General features: G+C 35.6%; 1 protein-coding gene across 5 annotated transcripts in view; it reads left to right on the plus strand.

The window, feature by feature from the left end:
- STXBP5L (syntaxin binding protein 5L) overlaps positions 1-20,267 on the plus strand; it is a 360,323-nt gene that overhangs the window by 253,731 nt on the left and 86,325 nt on the right. For 4 of the 5 annotated variants that reach the window (XM_060010730.1, XM_060010732.1, XM_060010733.1 and 1 more), the window contains exon 19: positions 13,599-13,750. In XM_060010730.1, the coding sequence (XP_059866713.1) occupies positions 13,599-13,750 (152 nt within the window). Of the gene's footprint in view, positions 1-13,598; positions 13,751-15,740; positions 15,813-20,267 lie in introns of all 5 variants that reach the window. The other variant, XM_060010734.1, reaches the window with a different exon arrangement.

The following is a 20,267-nucleotide window of genomic DNA, read 5'->3' on the forward strand; positions in this document are numbered from 1 at the left end:
CTGTTTTCTTCATCTCTATTTCATTTATTTCTTCTCTGATCTTTATGATTTCTTTTCCTTCTACTAACTTTGGGTTTTGTTTTTTCTTCTTTCTCTAGTTGCTTAAGGTGTAAGGTTGTTTATTTTTCTTGTTTCCTGAGGTAAGATTGTATTTCTGTAAACTTCCCTCTTAGAACTGCTTTTGCTGCATCCTATAGGTTTTGGATCATTGTATTTTTGTTTTCATATGTCTCTATTTTGTTATTTCCTCTCTGATTTCTTTGGTGATCCATTGGTTTTTTAGTAACATATTGTTTAATCTCTACGTGTTTGTGATTTTTACAATTTTTTTTCTTGTAGTTGATTTCTAATCTCATAGTGTTGTGGCTGGAAAATATGCTCGATATGATTTCAGTTTTCTTAAATTTACCAAGGCTCACTTTGTGGCCCAGCATGTGATCTATCCTTGAGAATGTTCCATGTGCACTTGAGAAGAATGTGTATTCTCCTGCTTTTGGATAGAATGTTCATCTGGTCTAATGTGTCATTTAAGGCCCATGTTTCCTTACTGATTTTCTGTCTGGATGATCGGTCCATTGATGTAAGTGGGGTGTTAAAGTCCCCCACTATTATTTTTGTGTTACTGTTGATTTCTCCTTTTATGGCTATTAATATTAGCCTTACATATTGAGGTGCTCCTATGTTGGATGCATATATATTTACAATTGTTATAATTTCTTCTTGGATTGACCCCTTGATCATTATGTAGTGTCCTTCTTTGTCCCTTGTAGTGGACTTTATTATAAAGTCTATTTTGTCTGATGTGAGTATTGCTACTCCAGCTTTCTTTTGACTTCCATTTGCATGGCATACCTTTTTCCATCCTCTCACTTTCAGGCTGTATGTGTCCCTAGATCTGAAGTGGGTCTCTTATAGACAGCATATATACGGGTCTTGTTTTTGTGTCCATTCGGCCAGTCTTTTGGTTGGAGCATTTACATTTAAGGTAATTATCAATATGTATGTTCTTATTGCCATTCTGTTAATTGTTTAGGATTTGTTTCTGAAGTTCTTTTTTCTTCCCTTTCTCTTTTGTTCTTGTTCTTCAGGCATCCCAGCACTGGAGTCTGTAGGCTGTTGGGTGGGGACATGTCTCAGTGCCAAAAGAGAGTTGTGTTTGGATTGATTTTTCTGTTTTGTGTGTGTATCTATTGTAGGTTTTTCATTTGCAGTTACCATGATGTTTTAATATAGCAGTCTATATATATACAAGATTTTTTTAAGTTGCCGGTTTCTTACTTTCAAATGCCTTTCCAATATCCTGCATTTGTGCTCTCCTCTTCTCACTGTTGCTGGTTTTGTGATCATATTTGTGTGTGTATATTTTCCTACCTTTACTATATGTTTGCCTTTACTGGTGTGCTTTCCCATTTGTAATGTTCTTGTTTCTAGTTGTGGCCTTTTCTTTTCTGCCTAGAGAAGTTCCTTTAGCATTTGTTGTAAAGCTGGTTTGGTGGTTCTGAATTCTGTTAGCTTCTGCTTGTCTGTAAAGCTTTTGATTTTTCCACTGAATCTGAATGAGAGCCTTGCTGGGTAGAGTATTCTTGGTTATAGGTTTTCCCCTTTCATCACTTTAAATATATCATGCCACCACTTTCTGGCCTGCAGAGTTTCTGCTGAAAAATCAGCTGATAACCATGTGGGGCATTCCTTTGTATGTTATTTGTTGCTTTTCCCTTTTGCTTTTAATATTTTCTCTGTCTTTATTTTTTGTCAGCTTGATTAATATGTGTCTTGGGGTGTTCCTCCTTGGTTTTATCCTGTATGGGACTATCTGTGCTTCCTGGACTTGAGTATTTCCTTTCCCATGTTAGGGAATTTTTTGGCTATTATGTCTGCAAATATTTTCTCAGGGCCTTTCTCTCCTCTCCTTCTGGGATGCATATAATGTGAATGTTGGTGCATTTAATGTTATCCCAGAGGTCTTTGAGACTGCTCATTTCTTTTCATTCTTTTTTCTTTATTCTGTTCCATGGCCATGATTTCCACCAATCTGTCTTCCAGCTCACTTATCCTTTCTTCTGCCTCATTTATTCTGCTACTGATTCCGTCTAGTATATTATTTCAGTTATTGTATTGTTTATCTCTGTTCTTTAAATTTTCTATCCCTTTGTTAAACATTTCTTATATCTTCTTGGTCTATGCCTCCATTCTTTTTCTGAGATCTTGGATCATCTTTTACTCTGAATTATTTTTCAGGCAGATTGCCTATCTTCACTTATTTGTTCTTCTGGGGTTTTATCCTGTTCTTTCACCTGGAACATATTTCTCTGCCATCTCATATTTCTCTGCCGTCTAACTTTCTGTGTTTGTGGTCTCCATTTCTCAGGCTGCATGTTTGTAGTTTCTCTTGCTTCTGGTTTCTCTTGCCCCCTGGTGTGTGAGGTTGGTCCAGGGGCTTGTGCAGGCTTCCTGATGGGAGGGACTAGTCCCTGCCCACTGGTGGGTGGAGCTGGGTCTTGTCCCTCTGGTGGGCAGGGCCTTGTCAAGGAATGGCTTGCACTCCAGACAACTTTATGCGGCCTGTCTGCTGATGGGTGTGGCTGTGTTCCCACCCTGTTGGTTGTTTGATCTGAGGCATCCCAGCACTGGAGTCTGTTGGGTGGGGACATGTCTCAGTGCCAAAATGGCGACCTCCTGGAGAGCTCACACCAATGAATATTCCCTGGGGCCTCCACCACAAGTGTCCTTGCTCCCAGAGTGAGCTACAGCCGACCCCCACATCCCCAGGAGACCCTCCAGGACCCACAGGTAGGTCCAGCTCAGGCTCTTATGGAGTCACTGCTTTGCCATGGATCCCGGTGCACACAAGACCTTGTGTTTGCCCTCCCAAAGTGTAGTCTCTGTTTACCCCAGTCCTGTGCAGCTCCTGTACTCATGCCCCACTGGCCTTCAAAGCTAAATGCACTGGGGGCTCCTCCTCCTGATGCCAGACCTCCAGGCTGGGAAGCCTGATGCGGGGCTCAGAACTCTCACTCCTATGGGAGAACCTTTGTGATATAATTATTTTTCAGTTTGTGGGTAATCCAGACAGCAGGTATAGGATTTGACTATATTACAAAAGTGCCCCTCCTACCATCTTGTTGTGGCTTCTTTGTCTTTGGAATATAGAATATCTTTTTTGGTAGGTTCCGGTCTATTTTGTTGATGGTTGTTTAGCAGTTAATTGCAATTTTGGTGTTTTCGTGAGAAGAGCTGAGCTCAAGTCCTTCTACTCCACCATCTTGTCCTCAACCTCCCCCAGACTGCGGGTGCTGTGCCATGCCATGCCAGGGGCATAACGGCCCGTGGCTTCCCCAAGTCCAGGCTGGTGAGTTGGAGTCATTGCTCTGGCCTAGCTGCTTTTTCTGGCCTCACTGATTCAGGGCTGGGGCCACAACCCTAGGCCAGAGGTGGCACCCTCAAAGCATGGTGGGACGGTCAACCACCAGGTCAGGAAGCACGTGGGTCCATTCTGGTAATAATTTAATTAAATATTAATGTTAAAAATAAACTTTATTAAAGTATTAATGTATATGAAATAAAGTTTCCTAATTATAAGTGTGTAATATGAGTTTTGACAAATATACATGACAATATAAGTTATGTAACCACCAACAGACTAATTTTATAAAAACTATTCATCACCTTAAAAGGTTCTCTCGTGCCCTTTGCATTCAATTATTACCTCTCACTCCTTGGCCCCACAAAACCACTGATTTGCTTTGTGTCACCATAGTTTTTACATTTACTACAATTTTATATAAATAGAAACATAAATAATTTTGTTTGTTTTCTTTCACTTAGCATAATGCTTTTGTGATTCATCCTTATTTTCATTGCTGCATAATATCCCATTATGTGGATATACAAAAATGTGTCCGTTAACGGTGGAAATTTGGGTTGTTTCCAGTTTGGGGCTGTTATGAATAAATCTGCTATTAACATTCAGGTAAAAGTCCTTGTGTAACATTTATTTGTATTTTCTTGAGTAGATAAGAGGAGAATTACTGAGTCATATGGTAAGTATATGTTTATGAGACAGGATAAACTATTTTATAAAGAGGTTATATCATTTTGCTATCCCACCAGCAATGTATGAGGGTTTTGGTTTTTCCACATTCTTGTCAACACTTCCTATTGTCGATATTTTCAATTAGATACCAGTGATGGGTGCACTGGTATCTAGTAGTGATTTTAATTTACATATTCCTAGTAACTAATGATGTTCAGCATCTTTCAAGTGCTTATTTCACATTTGTGCATCTTGTTTGGTGAAATGTCTGTTCAAAACTTTTACCTACTTTTTAAATCAAGTTGTCTTATTATTACTGGGAGTTCTGTAAATATTTTGAATAAGATATGTATTTTCCAAATATCTTCTCTCAGTCTGTGGCTAATCTTTTCATTTTGTTAATGGTATCTTTTGTAGAGCAAAATGATTTAATTTTGATGTCATGCAGGTTATCAATTTTTTATTTTATGGTTTGTGCTTTTCATGCCCTGTTGTCTAACTTGTCTAGACTGTTGTCTAACCCAAGATTACTATGATTTTCTTCTGATCCATTTTAAGTTAATTTTTGCGTTTTATGAAAGGTGAAAGTTAAGGCTCTATTTTTAATTTATGGGTATCTAATTGTTTTATCATTTATTGAAAATATTATCTTTCCTCTGAGTTGCCATAGCACTTTCGCCAAATATTGTCATTTATGTGTGTGTTTGTGGATATTGTTTCATTACACTAATATTTATATTTTTTCAATACTTTTTCAATACCAGCCTATTGTGATTCCTGTAGCTTTAGAGTATGTCTTGAAATTTTATAGTGTAGCTCCTTAAACTTTTTTATTTTTGAAAACCGTTTGGGCTATTTTAGATCACTACATTTTCATACATAGTTTAGAATCATGTTTCAATTTCTTAAACAAAAAAAGTCTGCTGGGATTTTGTTTGGCATTGCTTTCACTTTGTAGATCAATTTGGGGAAAATGAACAATATTGAGTTTTCTGACCATTGATCAAGGTACATCTCTTTATTTAGGTCTTCTTTCATTTCCCTCAACATGGTTTATAATTTTCAGTATACATATTTTCTACATGTGTTAAATTTATACCTATTTTATAATTTGATGCTATTATGAGTATTGGATGGAGAGTTCTATAAATTTCAGTTTAGTCAAGGATGTCAATAGTGTTGTTCAGAACTTCTATATTCTAATTATTTTTTGCCTAATAATTCTATCGATTATTGAAAGAAGAATGTTTGCATCCTCAGCCTTAATTGTAGATTTGTCTGTTTTTCCTTCTAACTCTCAGTATTTCTCCATGTATTTTGAAGGTCTGTTACCAGATGAATCCACATAAAAGGTTGCTATATCTTCTTGATGAATTGACTTCATAATCATTCTCCCTATTTATCTCTCAAAATTTTTCTTGTTCTGAAATATACTTTGTCTATATTAATGATCCATTAATATAGCCACTTCAGCCTTCATTTAATTAGTGTTTTCATGGTATACATTTTCCATTCTTTTAATTTATTTTTAAACTGTATTTGTCGTAGGCAACATATATTGGATCTGAATTTTTTTTTCCACTCAGGCAATCTCTGCCCTTAATTGGAGTGTTTAGACAATTTATTGACTTTAATGTGATTATCCCTATTGTTGCCTTGAATGAAAAGATTTTTCTATTTGTCCCATTTGTTCTCGCATTTGTTTCTTTTTTATGTTACCTTTTAATGATTCTATTTTATGTCCTATTGTCCTAAGTATTTGTTTTAAATTTTAATTTAAAAACTTTTTTTTTAATTTACATTTTGCTCTTTGGTTTATTATGTATATTATATATATATCTTTAACTTCAAATAAATAAACAGCATTATACCACTTCACATATAAGAATCCTAATATAAGAATCCTTCACATTTAAGAATCCTTTAATACTTCTCTCTTCCTGTTCTCTCTCTCTTCCTGTTCTTAGTACTACTGTTGCCATATATTTTATTTCTATCATGTTATAAATCCCACAATACATTGTTATTTGCATTTTAAGTGATCAATGATTTTTTGAAGAAATGAGTCTTTAATATTAATCCACATATTTAACCACTTATGGTGTTCTTCATTACTTAGTGTAGATCCATATTTTAATCTGGAATCATTTTTCTTCTGCCTAAAGGACTTCCTTTATTATTTCTTTTTAATACTTCAGCTATTTTATTTAAAGATAAGTTATCAATACTGACAGGCCAAAAAATTCTAGAATAAGATAATGCTATGGAGAATAGGGTAGCTATTTTATATACAAGGGATTAGAAGGCATATTGTGTTCCTACAGTACAGTTGCTCTAGTTTTTATATACAATGTTTAAAGGTTACTTTCCATTTATAGTTATTACAAAATATTGGCTGCATTCCCCATGTTGTACAATACATCCTGGAACCTATCTTACACCCAATAGTTTATACTTCCTACTCCCAGACCCCTCCCCTTCTCTCCCCACTGGTAACCACTAGTTTGTTCTCTTTATCTGTTGAGTCTGCTTCTTTTTTGTTATATTCACTAGTTTGTTGTATTTTTTGTCGATTCCACATACAAGTGATAACACGCAGTATTTGTCTTTCTCTGTCTGACTTATTTCACTTAGCATAATGCCATCTGAGTCCACTCATGCTGCTGCAAATGGCAACATTTCATTCCCCTTTTTGCTCTATTTTATATTGGAAATGCTTTTTAAAATTTTAATGTTTATTTTCTTATTAGTCATCCTTTTTTTTTAAGAAAATTAAAATGTGAAAAGTGTATATTTAGGAGTTGAGCAAATAGTACATATGTATGTGTGTGTGTATATATATATATATATATTTTTTTTTTTATTCAAACAGAAAGTCACAAAAATTATAAACATCCTCATCAGTTCACTCAGTCCCGTGTAATTAATGTTTTTTATCTTGATCTTTTGTTAGCACTTTTATGAGTTCATCAGTTTTCCATTAGAGTTCTGAAAATGCTTATCCATTCAGTTCAGCAGTATAGTCAGTTACCAGAAACCTGTACTTGTCAGTCTTTTCCATGAATTTCTTGAAGATGAAACCCTTTTATAGGAACATACTTTCAAAAGCATCAGAATACACCCAGAACTGTCTGTAAATGACAAAAGACTTAAAAATGACCACGGTTAAAGATTTGATGAAAGTTCCTAATAATGCAATTGACAAGGAAATTTAGTTATTTCTGAGATATACATTTTAAAGTAATAACTAGAATTATGACATATAACATTATACCAGAACATATAAGATTTTTAGAAATTTCATGTAATGTCTGAAACATTTATATTAACATATTTCCATACAAATAACCCAAAGAAAGTTTAGTATTAGTTGTTTTGTTTGTTTGTTTGTTTGTTTATATTGCAGGTTCTTATTAGTCATCCATTTTATACACATCAGCGTATACATGTCAATCCCAATGTCCCAATTCAGCACACCACCACCACCACCCCCCGCCACTTTCCCCCCTTGGTGTCTATATGTTTTGTTCTCTACATCTGTGTCTCAATTTCTGCTCTGCAAACCAGTTCATCTGTACCATTTTCTAGGTTCCACATATTTGTGCTAATATACGATATTTGTTTTTCTCTTTCTGACTTACTTCACTCTGTATAACAGTCTCTAGATGCATCCATGTCTCTACAAATGACCCAATTTTGTTCCTTTTTATGGCTAAGTATATTCCATTGTATATATGTACCACATCTTCTTTATCCATTCGTCTGTCCATGGGTATTTAGGTTGCTTCCATGATGTGGCTATTGTAAATAGTGCTGCAGTGAACATTGGGGTGCATGTGTCTTTTTGAATTATGGTTTCCTCTGGGTATATATATGCCCAGTAGTGGGATTGCTGGGTCATATGGTAATTCTATTTTTAGTTCTCTAAGGAACCCCCATACTGTTCTCCATAGTGGCTGTATCAATTTACATTCCCACCAACAGTGCAAGAGGGTTCCTTTTTCTCCACACCCTCTCCAGCATTTGTTGTTTGTAGATTTTCTGATGATGCCCATTCTAACTGGTGTGAGGTGATACCTCATTGTAGTTTTGATTTGATTCTCTAATGATTAGTGATGTTGAGCAGCTTTTCATGTGCTTCTTGGCCATCTGTATGTCTTCTTTGGAGAAATGTCTATTTAGGTATTCTGCCCATTTTTGGATTGGGTTTTTTTTTTTAATATTGAGCTGCATGAGCTGTTTATATATTTTGCAGATTAATCCCTTGTCAGTTGCTTCGTTTGCAAATATTTTCTCCCATTCTGAGGGTTGTCTTTTCGTCTTATTTATGGTTTCCTTTGCTGTGCAAAAGCTTTTAAGTTTCATTAGGTCCCATTTGTTTATTTTTGTTTTTATTTCCATTACTCTAGGAGGTGGATCAAAAAATATCTTGGGTTTATTTTTGTAGGTCCGTTTCTTCTCTTGCGTTTCCCATTTAGAGAAGTTCCTTTAGCATTTGTTGTAGAGCTGGTTTGGTGGTGCTGAATTCTCTTAGCTTTTGCTTGTCTGTAAAATTTTTGATTTCTCCATCGAATCTGAATGAGATCCTTGCTGGGTAGAGTAATCTTGGTTGTACATTCTTCCCTTTCATCACTTTAAGTATATCATGTACTCTCTTCTGGCTTGTAGAGTTTCTGCAGAGAAATCTGCTGTTAACCTTATGGGAGTTCCCTTGTATGTTATTTGTCATTTTTCCCTTGTTGCTTTCAGTAATTTTTCTTTGTGTAATTTTTGCCAATTTGATTACTATGTGTCTCGGCATGTTTCTCCTTGGGTTTGTCCTGTATGGGACTCTCTGCACTTGCTGGATTTGGGTGGCAATTTCCTTTCCCATGTTAGGGAAGTTTTTGACTATAATCTCCTCAGATATTTTCTCGGGTCCTTTCTCTCTCTTCTTCTTCTTCGGAGACCCCTATAATGCGAATGTTGTTGCGTTTGATGCTGTCCCAGAGGTCTCTTAGGCTGTCTTCATTTCTTTTCATTCTTTTTTCTTTATTCTTTTCTACAGCTGTGAATTCCACCGTTCTGTCTTTCAGGTCACTTATCCGTTCTTCTGCCTCCATTATTCTGCTATTGATTCCTTCTAGTGTATTTTTCATTTCAGCTATTGTATTGTTCATCTGTTTCTTCTTTAATTCTTCTAGGTCTTTATTAAACATTTCTTGCATCCTCTGGATCTTTGCCTCTGTTCTTGTTACGAGGTCCTGGATCATATTTGCTATCATTATTCTGCATTCTTTTTCTGCAAGGTTGCCTATCTCCACTTCATTTAGTTTTTCTGGGGTTTTATCTTGTTCCTTCATCTGGTACATAGCCGTCTGCCTTTTCATCTTATCTTTCTGTGAATGTGGTTTTTATTCCACAGGCTGCAGGGCTGTAGTTCTTCTTGCTTCTGCTGTCTGCCCTCTGGTGGATGAGGCTATCTAAGAGGCTTGTAGAAGTTTCCTGATGGGAGGGACTGGTAGTGGGTAGAGCTGACTGTTGCTCTGGTGGGCAGAGCTCAGTAAAACTTTAATCCACTTGTCTGCTGATGGGTGGGGCTGGGTTCCCTCCCTGTTGCTTGTTTGGCCTGAGGTGACCCAACACTGGAGCCTACCGCAGCTGTTTGGTGGGGCTAATGGCAGTCTCTGGGAGGTCTCAAGCCAAGGAGTACTTTCCAGAACTTCTGCTGCCAGTGTCCTTGTCCCCTGGTGAGCCACAACTGCCCCCCTCCTCTGCAGGAGACCCTCCAACACTAGCAGGTAGGTCTGGTTCAGTCTCCTATGGGGTCACTGCTCCTTCCTCTGGGTCCCGATGTGCATACTACTTTGTGTGTGCCCTCCAAGAGTGGAGTCTCTGTTTCCCCCAGTCCTGCCATCAAATCCCACTAGCCTTCAAAGTCTGATTCTCTAGGAATTCCTCCTCCCATTGCCAGACCCCCAGGTTGGGAAGCCTGACATGGGGCTCAGAACCTTCACTCCAGTGGGTGGACTTCTATGGTATAAGTATTCTCCAGTTTGTGAGTCACCCACCCAGCAGTTATGGGGTTTGATTTTATTGTGATAGCACCCCTCCTATCATCTTATTGCAGCTTGTCCTTTGTCTTTGCATGTGGGGTATCTTTTTTGGTGAGTTCCAGTGTCCTTCTGTCGATGATTGTTCAGCAGTTAGTTGTGATTCCAGTGTTCTCGAAAGAGGGAGTGAGAGCATGTCCTTCTACTCCACCATTTTGAACCAATCTCTTCCTTTATTATTTCTTATAGTACATGTCTCCTAGTGATGAACTCCCTCAGATTTTTATTCATGAGTAAAAATCTGTATTTCACCATTTGAAAGATATGTGCTGAGTATAGAATTTTATTTTGACCCATTATAATCATTTGTTGCTTTCAAGATGTCATGTCATTTTGGACTGTGTAGTTTCCAGTGAGTAGATTTCATCATTCTTATCTTTGCCTCTGTGTAGGAAATATATCTTTTCTCTCTGGCTGCTTTTAACATTTTTTCTTCATCACTAGTTTTCAACAGTGTGATGATGTATTTTCCTTTGTTTATTCTGCTTAGGAGTTTCTTGGATCTTTAGGTTTACTGTTACCAAGTTTGGCTATCATTTTGCTATTTTGGTTTCATTGCTGTAAATATGTTTTCTGCTGATCTTCCTTTCTGAGGCTCCAATTACATTTATTCTAGACTGCTCAATTTTGTCCCAGGGGTCAGTGATGCTTTGGGGTTTTCTTCTCTCTCATGTTTCTTTTTGGAAATTTTCTATTGCTTTTTATTCAAGTTCACTATTCTTCTCTGCTATGATGTCTAATATTCAGATAAAAATATATCTGAAATGATTAAATTACCTCTCAAAATTTGAGTCTTTTTAATATCTTCTAATTCTCACTTTATCACATTCATGTTTTCCTCAGCCTTCTTGAATATCTGGAATATATTTTCCAAAGCATTTTTAATATCCTTTTCTGCTAATTTTATCATCTCTTTTATTTCTAGGTATGTTTCTGGTGATTTACTTTTTTCCTCTGGTTATCCATCTTTTTCTTGATACCTACTACTTTTCACATAGTTAACATTGTGAATTTTACATTTATGGTGATATTTTGTTGGATTCTTTTCAATAGATAGTTATCTGGAAGGAAGTTATGTTACTTAGAATCAGTTTTTAAGCTTTTTTAGGGTGGGTCTAGAAAAGCCTTTAGTTTATGGCTAATTTGTTCCCACTACTGAAGTGACACCCCTATATCTGTTTTCCCATGTAGTTGGAGATCTCAGCAGTTTGGCTGGTAGTGACATGAAATATTCTCAGCCTTGTATGAGCTTTGTGAATTGTTCTGCTTTATCCTTTTGGTGGTTTGTTCCCAAGCCTGGGGTAGTTTATTCACATGGATGCACAGATCAGTACCCAGACAAAATTTCAAGAGAACCGTTCTATAAATCTCTGGTGTATTCTATCTATGCAGCTCTCTTCTCTCTAGTATTTTGCCTCATAAATTCTGTTTTTGCCACATTAGACTCTGATTTCTGTCTCCTTGGTTTGGTGAGACTTCTGATCTCTCCTTGAGTTTCAGTTTCCTGGGAAATCTCTCCATTCAGTAAGCTAGAACACTTAGTTTAAACTAAAGTTTACTTCGATTGTTATCCTTCTCTCATCTTATTCTATGTTGCCTGTTGACCAATATGTGAAGACTGCCGTTTAATATATTTTGTTCAGCTTCCTAGTTAAGGTAGGAGATTAAATCCAGTATCCATGTTGACTTTTCAACAACAATTGCCTAACCTCCCCAAACCTAAGGTATAACTTTCCAGGATTCTTACTTACTTACTTACTTGTTTATTTATGGCTGCGTTGAGTCTTTGTTGCTGCATGCAGGCTTTCTCAGTTGCATCAAGTGGGGGCTACTTTTCATTGTGGTGCACAGGCTTCTCATTGCGGTGGAGTTTGTTGCGGAGCACGGGCTTTAGGCACATGGGCTTCAGTAGTTGTGGCTTACAGGCTTAGTTGCTCCCCGGCACATGGGGTCTTCCCGGACCAGGGATCGAACCCGTGTCCCCTACATTGGCATGTGGATTCTTAAGCACCGCACCACCAGGGAAGTCCCCAGTATTCTTATTTTTAATTCAAAAAGAAAAATATTTTTGTTGGTGTCATACATTCTAGTTGCCTTTTTTTCTCTTCTCAGTACTGCATTTGGGAACTCTCTCATACCTGTATGCAGAAGTAATTAACTACTTTTTAACATTAAAAGTTTAGAGATATTAATTTGCTACAATATATAGTATGTATAATATTGCACTTATAATAATATTAAGATCAGTTCTACTTTTGTGTGGAAATTTTTCAAACTACTTTAATAACATTTGTGACTTGATGCTAATAAAAGCTCTGTGAACTAGATAAATCTAGCGTTATAATTCTCATTACAAAGTAAAGAAGCTAAGGCCTCACAAGATTCATTAATTTTTCTCAATCGCATAACCTATAAATGATGAGATAGGATCTTCTGACTTTTATAACAATGTTTTTTCCAATTTTCCAGAGTCTGTCTTCCTGGAAGATATAGAACTTTATGTAAAATAGCAAAACATCTAGTATAGTATGGTAGCAAAACTTTTCACTTTTCGTGAGGAAGGCAATATGGTGGAATAGAAATAACTAGATTTAGAGTAAGCGGATGATTTGTCAGTCATATTCAATCTAAGTAATAAAAACAACGTGGAATTACATAAAATGAGCAAAACAACTTTTATACAACTATTTTATATTTACTTTAGGAAACAAAAAGCAGATTTACAATTGTTCAGCTAAAGGGCATGTTGTAAATGGAGCAAAAAGAGAGTTTAGTGTATGCCAGTTGTTAAGGTGACCAAAATGCCTGCTTAGGAGATCCATTTTAATTTTTCAGGAGATTTAGTTAAGAAATTAATCAAATGGCCTTTGTATTTTAGTAAATGGGACAAAATAAAGAACAAAAGATTGAGAAATTTTTAAATTTTTGTGAATGAGTTAGATCTCTGTTCATACCTACTATGGTGTCAAAATCTTTGATATATGTAGTTAATCTTTATGTAAAATCTTGTGTTAAGTATACACTCTGTTTAAGAAGAGAATTAATTTCGAACCTAATAATTATTATTTTTGAAAAAAGTCACCTAATTGCATACCTAAGCAGCTGTAGCTATTGAAGTATGACATTTCTTGATCTGTTCCCCCCTTCATAGCAAAAAGATTTTATATGATTCATCTGTAAAAACATAAAATCAAGTTAAAGAGCAAGTTGAGTAATCACTACTTACATGATAAAATATATGAGAAAATATGATTGCAGGTCATTCCTATTTTTTGCAGTGGTCATGGCTATTATATAAGGTTAACGTATCCTATGTAAAGGCACCGTATCCTTCCTGACTTTCACCAGTCACTGCCTGACTTACCCAACCCTAAAGCATTACTTTCCAATAATCTTATTTATTTTTAAATTCAGAGATAAAAATAATAATGGTTGGTGTAATACATTCTAGTTGCATTTTTTTTTTCTCTCAGAGTTGCATTTGGGAACTGCAATGGGTTGGCTGTGGTGGATTTTATACAGAAGACAGTACTGTTAAGCATGGGGACCATTGACCTATATAGATCAAGTGACCTGTACCAACGACAACCACGGTCTCCTCGAAAAAACAAGCAGTTCATTGCAGGTAGGAGATAAGATCATTATGAACTTGATTAGTTCACCTGTTTTCTTACCTTTAGATTTCTTGTCTTTCTTCTGTGATGCTATTCAAATGCACAGCAATATAAAGTCAACATACTTTACAATACCACGTAAGTAAAATTGGTCAGAAACATAGTAAGAATCTTTGAAAGGGTAAAGGAGGTGTTTAAACTTCAATTTGTTGTTAACGTTAGGAAGGATCTCAAGTTTCTTAAGTTGAATTCCTAAAAAATAACAAAAGATAAGAAGGTATTAAATATAAAAATGCTAAAATCAGGCTATCTAGTTGAAAAAGCTGCTTGCTATGGTTGTGTTAACTGGGATAGTTTTCTTCTAATATATGATAGCTTTAAAAATATAACTTAAGGTCATTCACTAGTTTTAATATTTTAAAGTAACTCCATTTTTTGGCTGTCACCTTTCCTTGTTGGATGGTGACTTTCTTGGAGGTATTTTCACAAATGCAGTAAACATTATTAACATCTTAAAATGCTATGAAAGATGATATTTTTCTTGACAAATTAGAAAAACATACAAAGTTAGTAAAATACAAGCCAAAATACTTTCTACGCATAACGCCAAACCTTGATATGCCAAATTATCCAAAGTTGTACTAAAATTTCAGTACATATCCAAATAGCTGGCTTTGCAAACATTGCCAACATTTTGTGTATTTTCTGTCCACTGACATAGTTTAGTTGGTAAAATATTGGCTGAGCTAAAAGGTTTGCAGGTGGAAATGCATCTATAGTATTATGTGTTATTTTATACAGTTTTTAAAATTTTCTACTGTTTTTTAAAATAATCAGTTGAATATTGACACTTTTACTAAATATACCCACGTAAAGACTATTTTAAAGTAAAAAGAGTACATTATGGTAGGTGTTATTTTCTAAATAGCAAATGTGCCAAATTTAACATCTGAATGTGGTAATAAATGAAGTTTCCTTTTGAACTAATGAAAAATTACTTGATATACTGAAATTCTCCTTCTTTGTTAATCTTTCTTTTGTAAACCTATACCCTTTCCAAATTGCTAATTTAGACCCTTTTCAGGAGCACAAAAGTTCTCCTTCAGAACCTGGAGCTTCTTTGTTTTTTGTTAGGGATCTCAACTTTTAGCAATATTTTATGAGTGCTAGCAATGTAAAATTAGACAGGTTCTGCTTCTACCACTACTGGCTTTTGAAAGAAAGGCAGAGTAAGAGAAATTGTGCATGAATATACCATGAGATCCCCTCACGATTGAGAAAGAGAAAGTTGACTTTTGAAAGTTCATGGACTCTTGATTGATAGAAAGATGTTAGGGGATAGTAGGCACTGTTTGCATGCTGAAACACTAATTCAATCAGAAAAGCTGTGGATCCTAAGACAACATCTAAATTACTTGCTGGATATACACAGTGGGATGACAAAGTATATATTTTGACAGAGGTAATACAATTATTATTTAATTTAAACTTACTGAGCCTCAAAAATTATGATTAGAGCTCAGAATTTTAATGACTTTAAAATTAGGAAAAACTGTGATGAAGTTGTAAACTCTGCTTGTATTTAGTATATATAATGAGTACTCTGTTATTAAAAAAAAAAGACTAAAATCCCTAAGCTTTCTTGTTAATACTGAAGATTAAAGACAACCATTTTTATATTTATGAGGTAACATACATATTACTTATAAGCTAAATAAGTTTACTATGTAAAAAGCATAAAGAGAAATATGCCATTTATTTTTATAAGATATTTGATTAAATAAAATTACTACAGCATTCTCATCATTCATCTATCACCTCACTTTCTAATTGATTTAATTTTTTAATATCTCCTTTCTAATTTGATTACCTAAACTTGCTGCAATTTCTTCATCTTGGCTGTTCTATATTCTGGTATGATATCACTTCCTTTCACTTTAGACTATTTTTCTCTCTTTCTTCTGCCTGCTGCTGATGCTGGTGTTCTGGCATGTTCCAAAGACAACTTTTGCATGCGTGGCCTGTCTAACTTTTATCCTGATTTAACGAAACGGATCCGTACTTCCTACCAGAGTAAGTTCAATAAAGGTTAGGCAAATAGCTTTTTTTAAAGTCATAATGCTTGAGTTAAATCCATATATCTGTGCTTAGTAATGTGTTTTTAAAAACACATTCAGCATGCATGCAAATTTTTGTTTTGTTACGGAAATGCAACCTGATAATTTTAATAAAAATTATATAAATATTTCAAATAGTTATATACCCATTTACCCATATTCATTGTTTCAGTGTTTATTTCAAACCATGCGTACCATGTGCTATTAGTCCAAGAGCCATTGTCTTTTGTTTTGAGGAGGAAGAGCCATGGTGTCCTTGTAAATAATAAACCTGATATTCTAGCATCAATAATAATTGAATGCTTATTTTGGAAACCTTATGCCTTTGGCCATTTTATAAAATTATTTTAACCAGGGCCACAATACTTGCTTTTTCTAATGTAATTAGATTTCTTGGAGGTAGCATTTCTGATGCTTTTCATTAAAATAGAATATACAAACACACATTTCTATAGTGAATTTAGGAAACAAACATTGTGAAACTGGGGAATTAAGGTCACAAATAAAAGTCACTAATATTAACATTTACCATGGTAGCAAATGCAAATCTGAAGATGGTGTGTCAGATATTCTATTAAATGGTGCAGAAAGAGTGGGGAGTGAGAGTATGATTGGAGGTGCAGATGATACTAGTGATATTATGGGTGAATACTTATTGACATGAGAAGATGTATATAATATGTTAATCAATATGTTTAAAAAGAACTTAATACATATAAGACAATCTCATATTTGTATAAAATATATATATGGATACATACATGTTTGTTGCTTGTATCCTAAATTTCTTTAGACCTCACCTCACCAGCTTGTACATACTTAATGGAATTACATCACTTATAAAAACCTAAAATTTTGTGTTCTATTAGCTAAAAGAAGTCAATACCTGTGAAAGCCTTAAAGTTTTTCTGGGGTGCAGAGGGTGACTTATTTTTGCTCAGAACTATTCTTTAGTTTTCTACTCTGAGCACCCCCTTTTTCAGTGCTTCCCACTGCCTCTACTCCTGGTGCCTTGTGATAGAACACATATCTGTGTTGGCTTCTGCTGTTACTAAAACAGAAACTTATTAGGTATTATAACATTTCTTGACACCTGAAAATTATATGAAATTTTAGTTTCCATAATTAAAATTTCCATAAAAGTTGTATTGGAACACAGCCAAACTCATTCATTTACATATTGTTTCTGGCTGCTTCCAAACTACAATGGCAGAATTGAGTAGTTGCAACAGAAACCATATGGCCCCTAGAGAATGGACTTGAGGATACGGGGAAGGGAAAGGGTAAGCTGGGACAAAGTGAGAGAGTGGCATGGACATATATACACTACCAAACGTAAAATAGATAGCTAGTGGGAAGCAACTACATAGCACAGGGAGATCAGCTCGATGCTTTGTGACCACCTAGAGGGGTGGGATAGGGAGGGTGGGAGGGAGGGAGATGCAAGAGGGAAGAGATATGGGGACATATGTATATGTATAACTGATTCACTTTGTTATAAAGCAGAAACTGACACACGATTGTAAAGCAATTATACTCTAATAAAGATGTTAAGGGCTTCCCTGGTGGCACAATGGTTGAGAGTCTGCCTGCCAATGCAGGGGACACGGGTTCGTGCCCTGGTCCGGGAAGATCCCACATGCCGCAGAGCGGCTGGGTCCGTGAGCCATGGCCGCTGAGCCTGCGTGTCCGGAGCCTGTGCTCCGCAACGGGAGAGGCCACAACAGTGAGAGGCCCGTGTACAGCAAAAAAAAAAAGATGTTAAAAAAAAAAAATTGCCCACCCGAAAAAAAAAAAAGAAACCATATGGCCCATGAGACCTAAATATTTACTGTCTTGCCCCTCACATAAATTTGCTGACCTCTCCCCTATACTAGTCTTCGTTACCCATCCCCTACCACCTAAATGGTTTCAGCCACTATTTCCTGAAAACAGTTTCCAGGTGGTTTAACACACATACTCAGACTTCAGAATCCTAGTTTAGCCTTCTCAAGGTAGAATCCCCCTACTGTGTGTGTGTGTGTGTGAGAATGCATCCATCTGTACAGATAGAAAAAGTTTCTGGAACATGAGACTGTAGATTTTATAAATTTCTTTTAATGTATTTTATAGTATTTCTATAATAAAGACATAATGCTTTTATAGTAAAAAGAAGTTGGATTCTGAGGATAAGAAGCAGGCTCTTAGTTAATCTGAATTCTACAATATCAACCATGATATTAAAGTTAATTACTTCAATAATCTTATGTTGCCTTCAGAATAAAAAAGCCAAGATTTTAAACCTTCATTCAGGGTACTCTAAAATATAATTCTTATCTGCATCTTCAAATGAATTTTCTACTACTGCTATAAAAACACTCCTCTTAAGCCAGTGTATGTATCTTACTACACTTATAATTTATTTATAAGTGAAACTTTCCTTAGATTTCACTCCCTATAGTAAACCTTTCCTGCTGCCATTAGAGCCCTTTGCACCAATTCCTTAATTTAAATGTCTATAGTGCCTACGGTGTACAGGCTTCTACACAGTAGTGTCTGAACCATTTAATTGGTACTTAGATTTATTTGTATTTTTATGCATATGCTCTACCTTTATAAATGCATGATAAAAACCTGAAAACCATATCTAAAATTGTTATTATCCTCTACACCCAGCACAAGTATGAGCTCAGCAAGTCAATGATGATGGTAGTGAGATAGAGCATGACAGGAGACTCTTTGCTCACAAGAATAGCCAGCAGAATTTTCAGATTTGATAAATGAGAGTAGACATGGCTTCTAGGTTCACTGGAATTTTGCAAAAGAAATCATAGTTTCTTCTAAACAAAGAATTAAAGTGTCAAGACAGAAGTAAAATCAAGTCCTCAGAAGGCCATAAAAGATGTTCTATGTCTTCCATGGGACTATGATTTGTGGATGCAAAGAAATGCTTTGGAAAGAGCAAGAGACATAGGGTGAGAAGGTTTATATCAAGTTCTGCCTTTTCTTCTTACTGACTACTCATTACATTTATAATCTTAAGCAAGTCATTTAACTGCTCTGAGTTTCTTTTTTCTCATATATAAAGTAAAAATCATAATCCCTACTTTCCCCTTAGAGACTTTTGGAACTTTTCAAGATTAGTGTTTATAATTGCACTTCTATAAATATTAGATATTATTATTATAATAGAAGATGAAACCACGTCACACGTTAAATAACCTTTCCAGAATACAACAAATCTATGGAAGAATTTAGGGCTAACATCCAGTCAGCTGCCTCATCACCTAGTGCTCTTTCTACTTGTTATAATGACAAATTCTGCTAGTTAATGCTTTGTGGTTAAAGGTTTTTGTTTGTTGGTAATATCTATAATTTGACTACATAGTAGAAGTGCACATTTGAGAAAAGTTCACAATGTACATAAACAAAAGGACATGCTTGCTTGACAACTTAAAAGGTAGTTGAGAAAGAACATTATTAGAACAACCTTACCAGTGTTGAAGAGGTATTTACTTAAAAAAAAAATTGATAATATACCATTTGCACCAAAGGAGGTTTGGAAGGTATGCTTAAGGTAGAACATTGTCAGAAAAGGTGCTTATGCATCAATTTCTAGTTATGCATTGGGAAATCCTTTGGAAAGTTTCAGTCCTATCTACAGACATTTTCTCTCTTTCACTGCATAGTTTGTTCAGAATGTGGGGAGTCATAACAGATCCTGGAAATACAAATCAGTAACATAAAGAAAAATTGAACGAAAAGGGGAAGATAAGAGAAAACTAGCAAAGAAAGGCAAATAAACATTTTCAAAAATGAATGGAGCGGGCTTCCCTGGTGGCACAGTGGTTAAGAATCTGCCTGCCAATGCAGGGGATACAGGTTCGAGCCCTGGTCCGGGAAGATCCCACATGCCATGGAGCAACTAAATCCGTGAGCCACAACTACTGAGCCCACATGCCACAACTGAAGCCCACGAGCCTAGAGCCCATGCTCCACAACGAGAAGCCACCGTGATGAGAAGCCTGTGCACCGCAACGAAGAGTAGCCCCCACTTGCTGCAACTAGAGAAAGCCCACGCGCAGCAACAAAGACCCAACGCAGCCAAAAATAAATAAATAAAATAAATTTATTTTTTTAAAAATGGAGAAAGTCAAGAATGGAGGAGGAGTAAAACAAATAAGAGGAATGCCTCAAGGAACAAAAACTAGCAAAAATTATGGTAAACAATGAATGGGAAAAGTCCATTTATTTAAAAAATATTTATTAAGCATCCTCTGTATAAAACATTTTTTAGGCAGTAGATATATAATGATGAATGAAATAATTATAGTCTCTTCCCTCAATTTATAAGAGAAAACATATAAAGAAATTCATAGATATACAATTACAGTTGAAAAAAGAAAGCAATCCTATGAAAGAGAAAAATTAG

The sequence above is a fragment of the Delphinus delphis genome, chromosome 4 (assembly GCF_949987515.2).
Source record: "Delphinus delphis chromosome 4, mDelDel1.2, whole genome shotgun sequence".
Classification (NCBI taxonomy): Eukaryota; Metazoa; Chordata; class Mammalia; order Artiodactyla; family Delphinidae; genus Delphinus; species Delphinus delphis.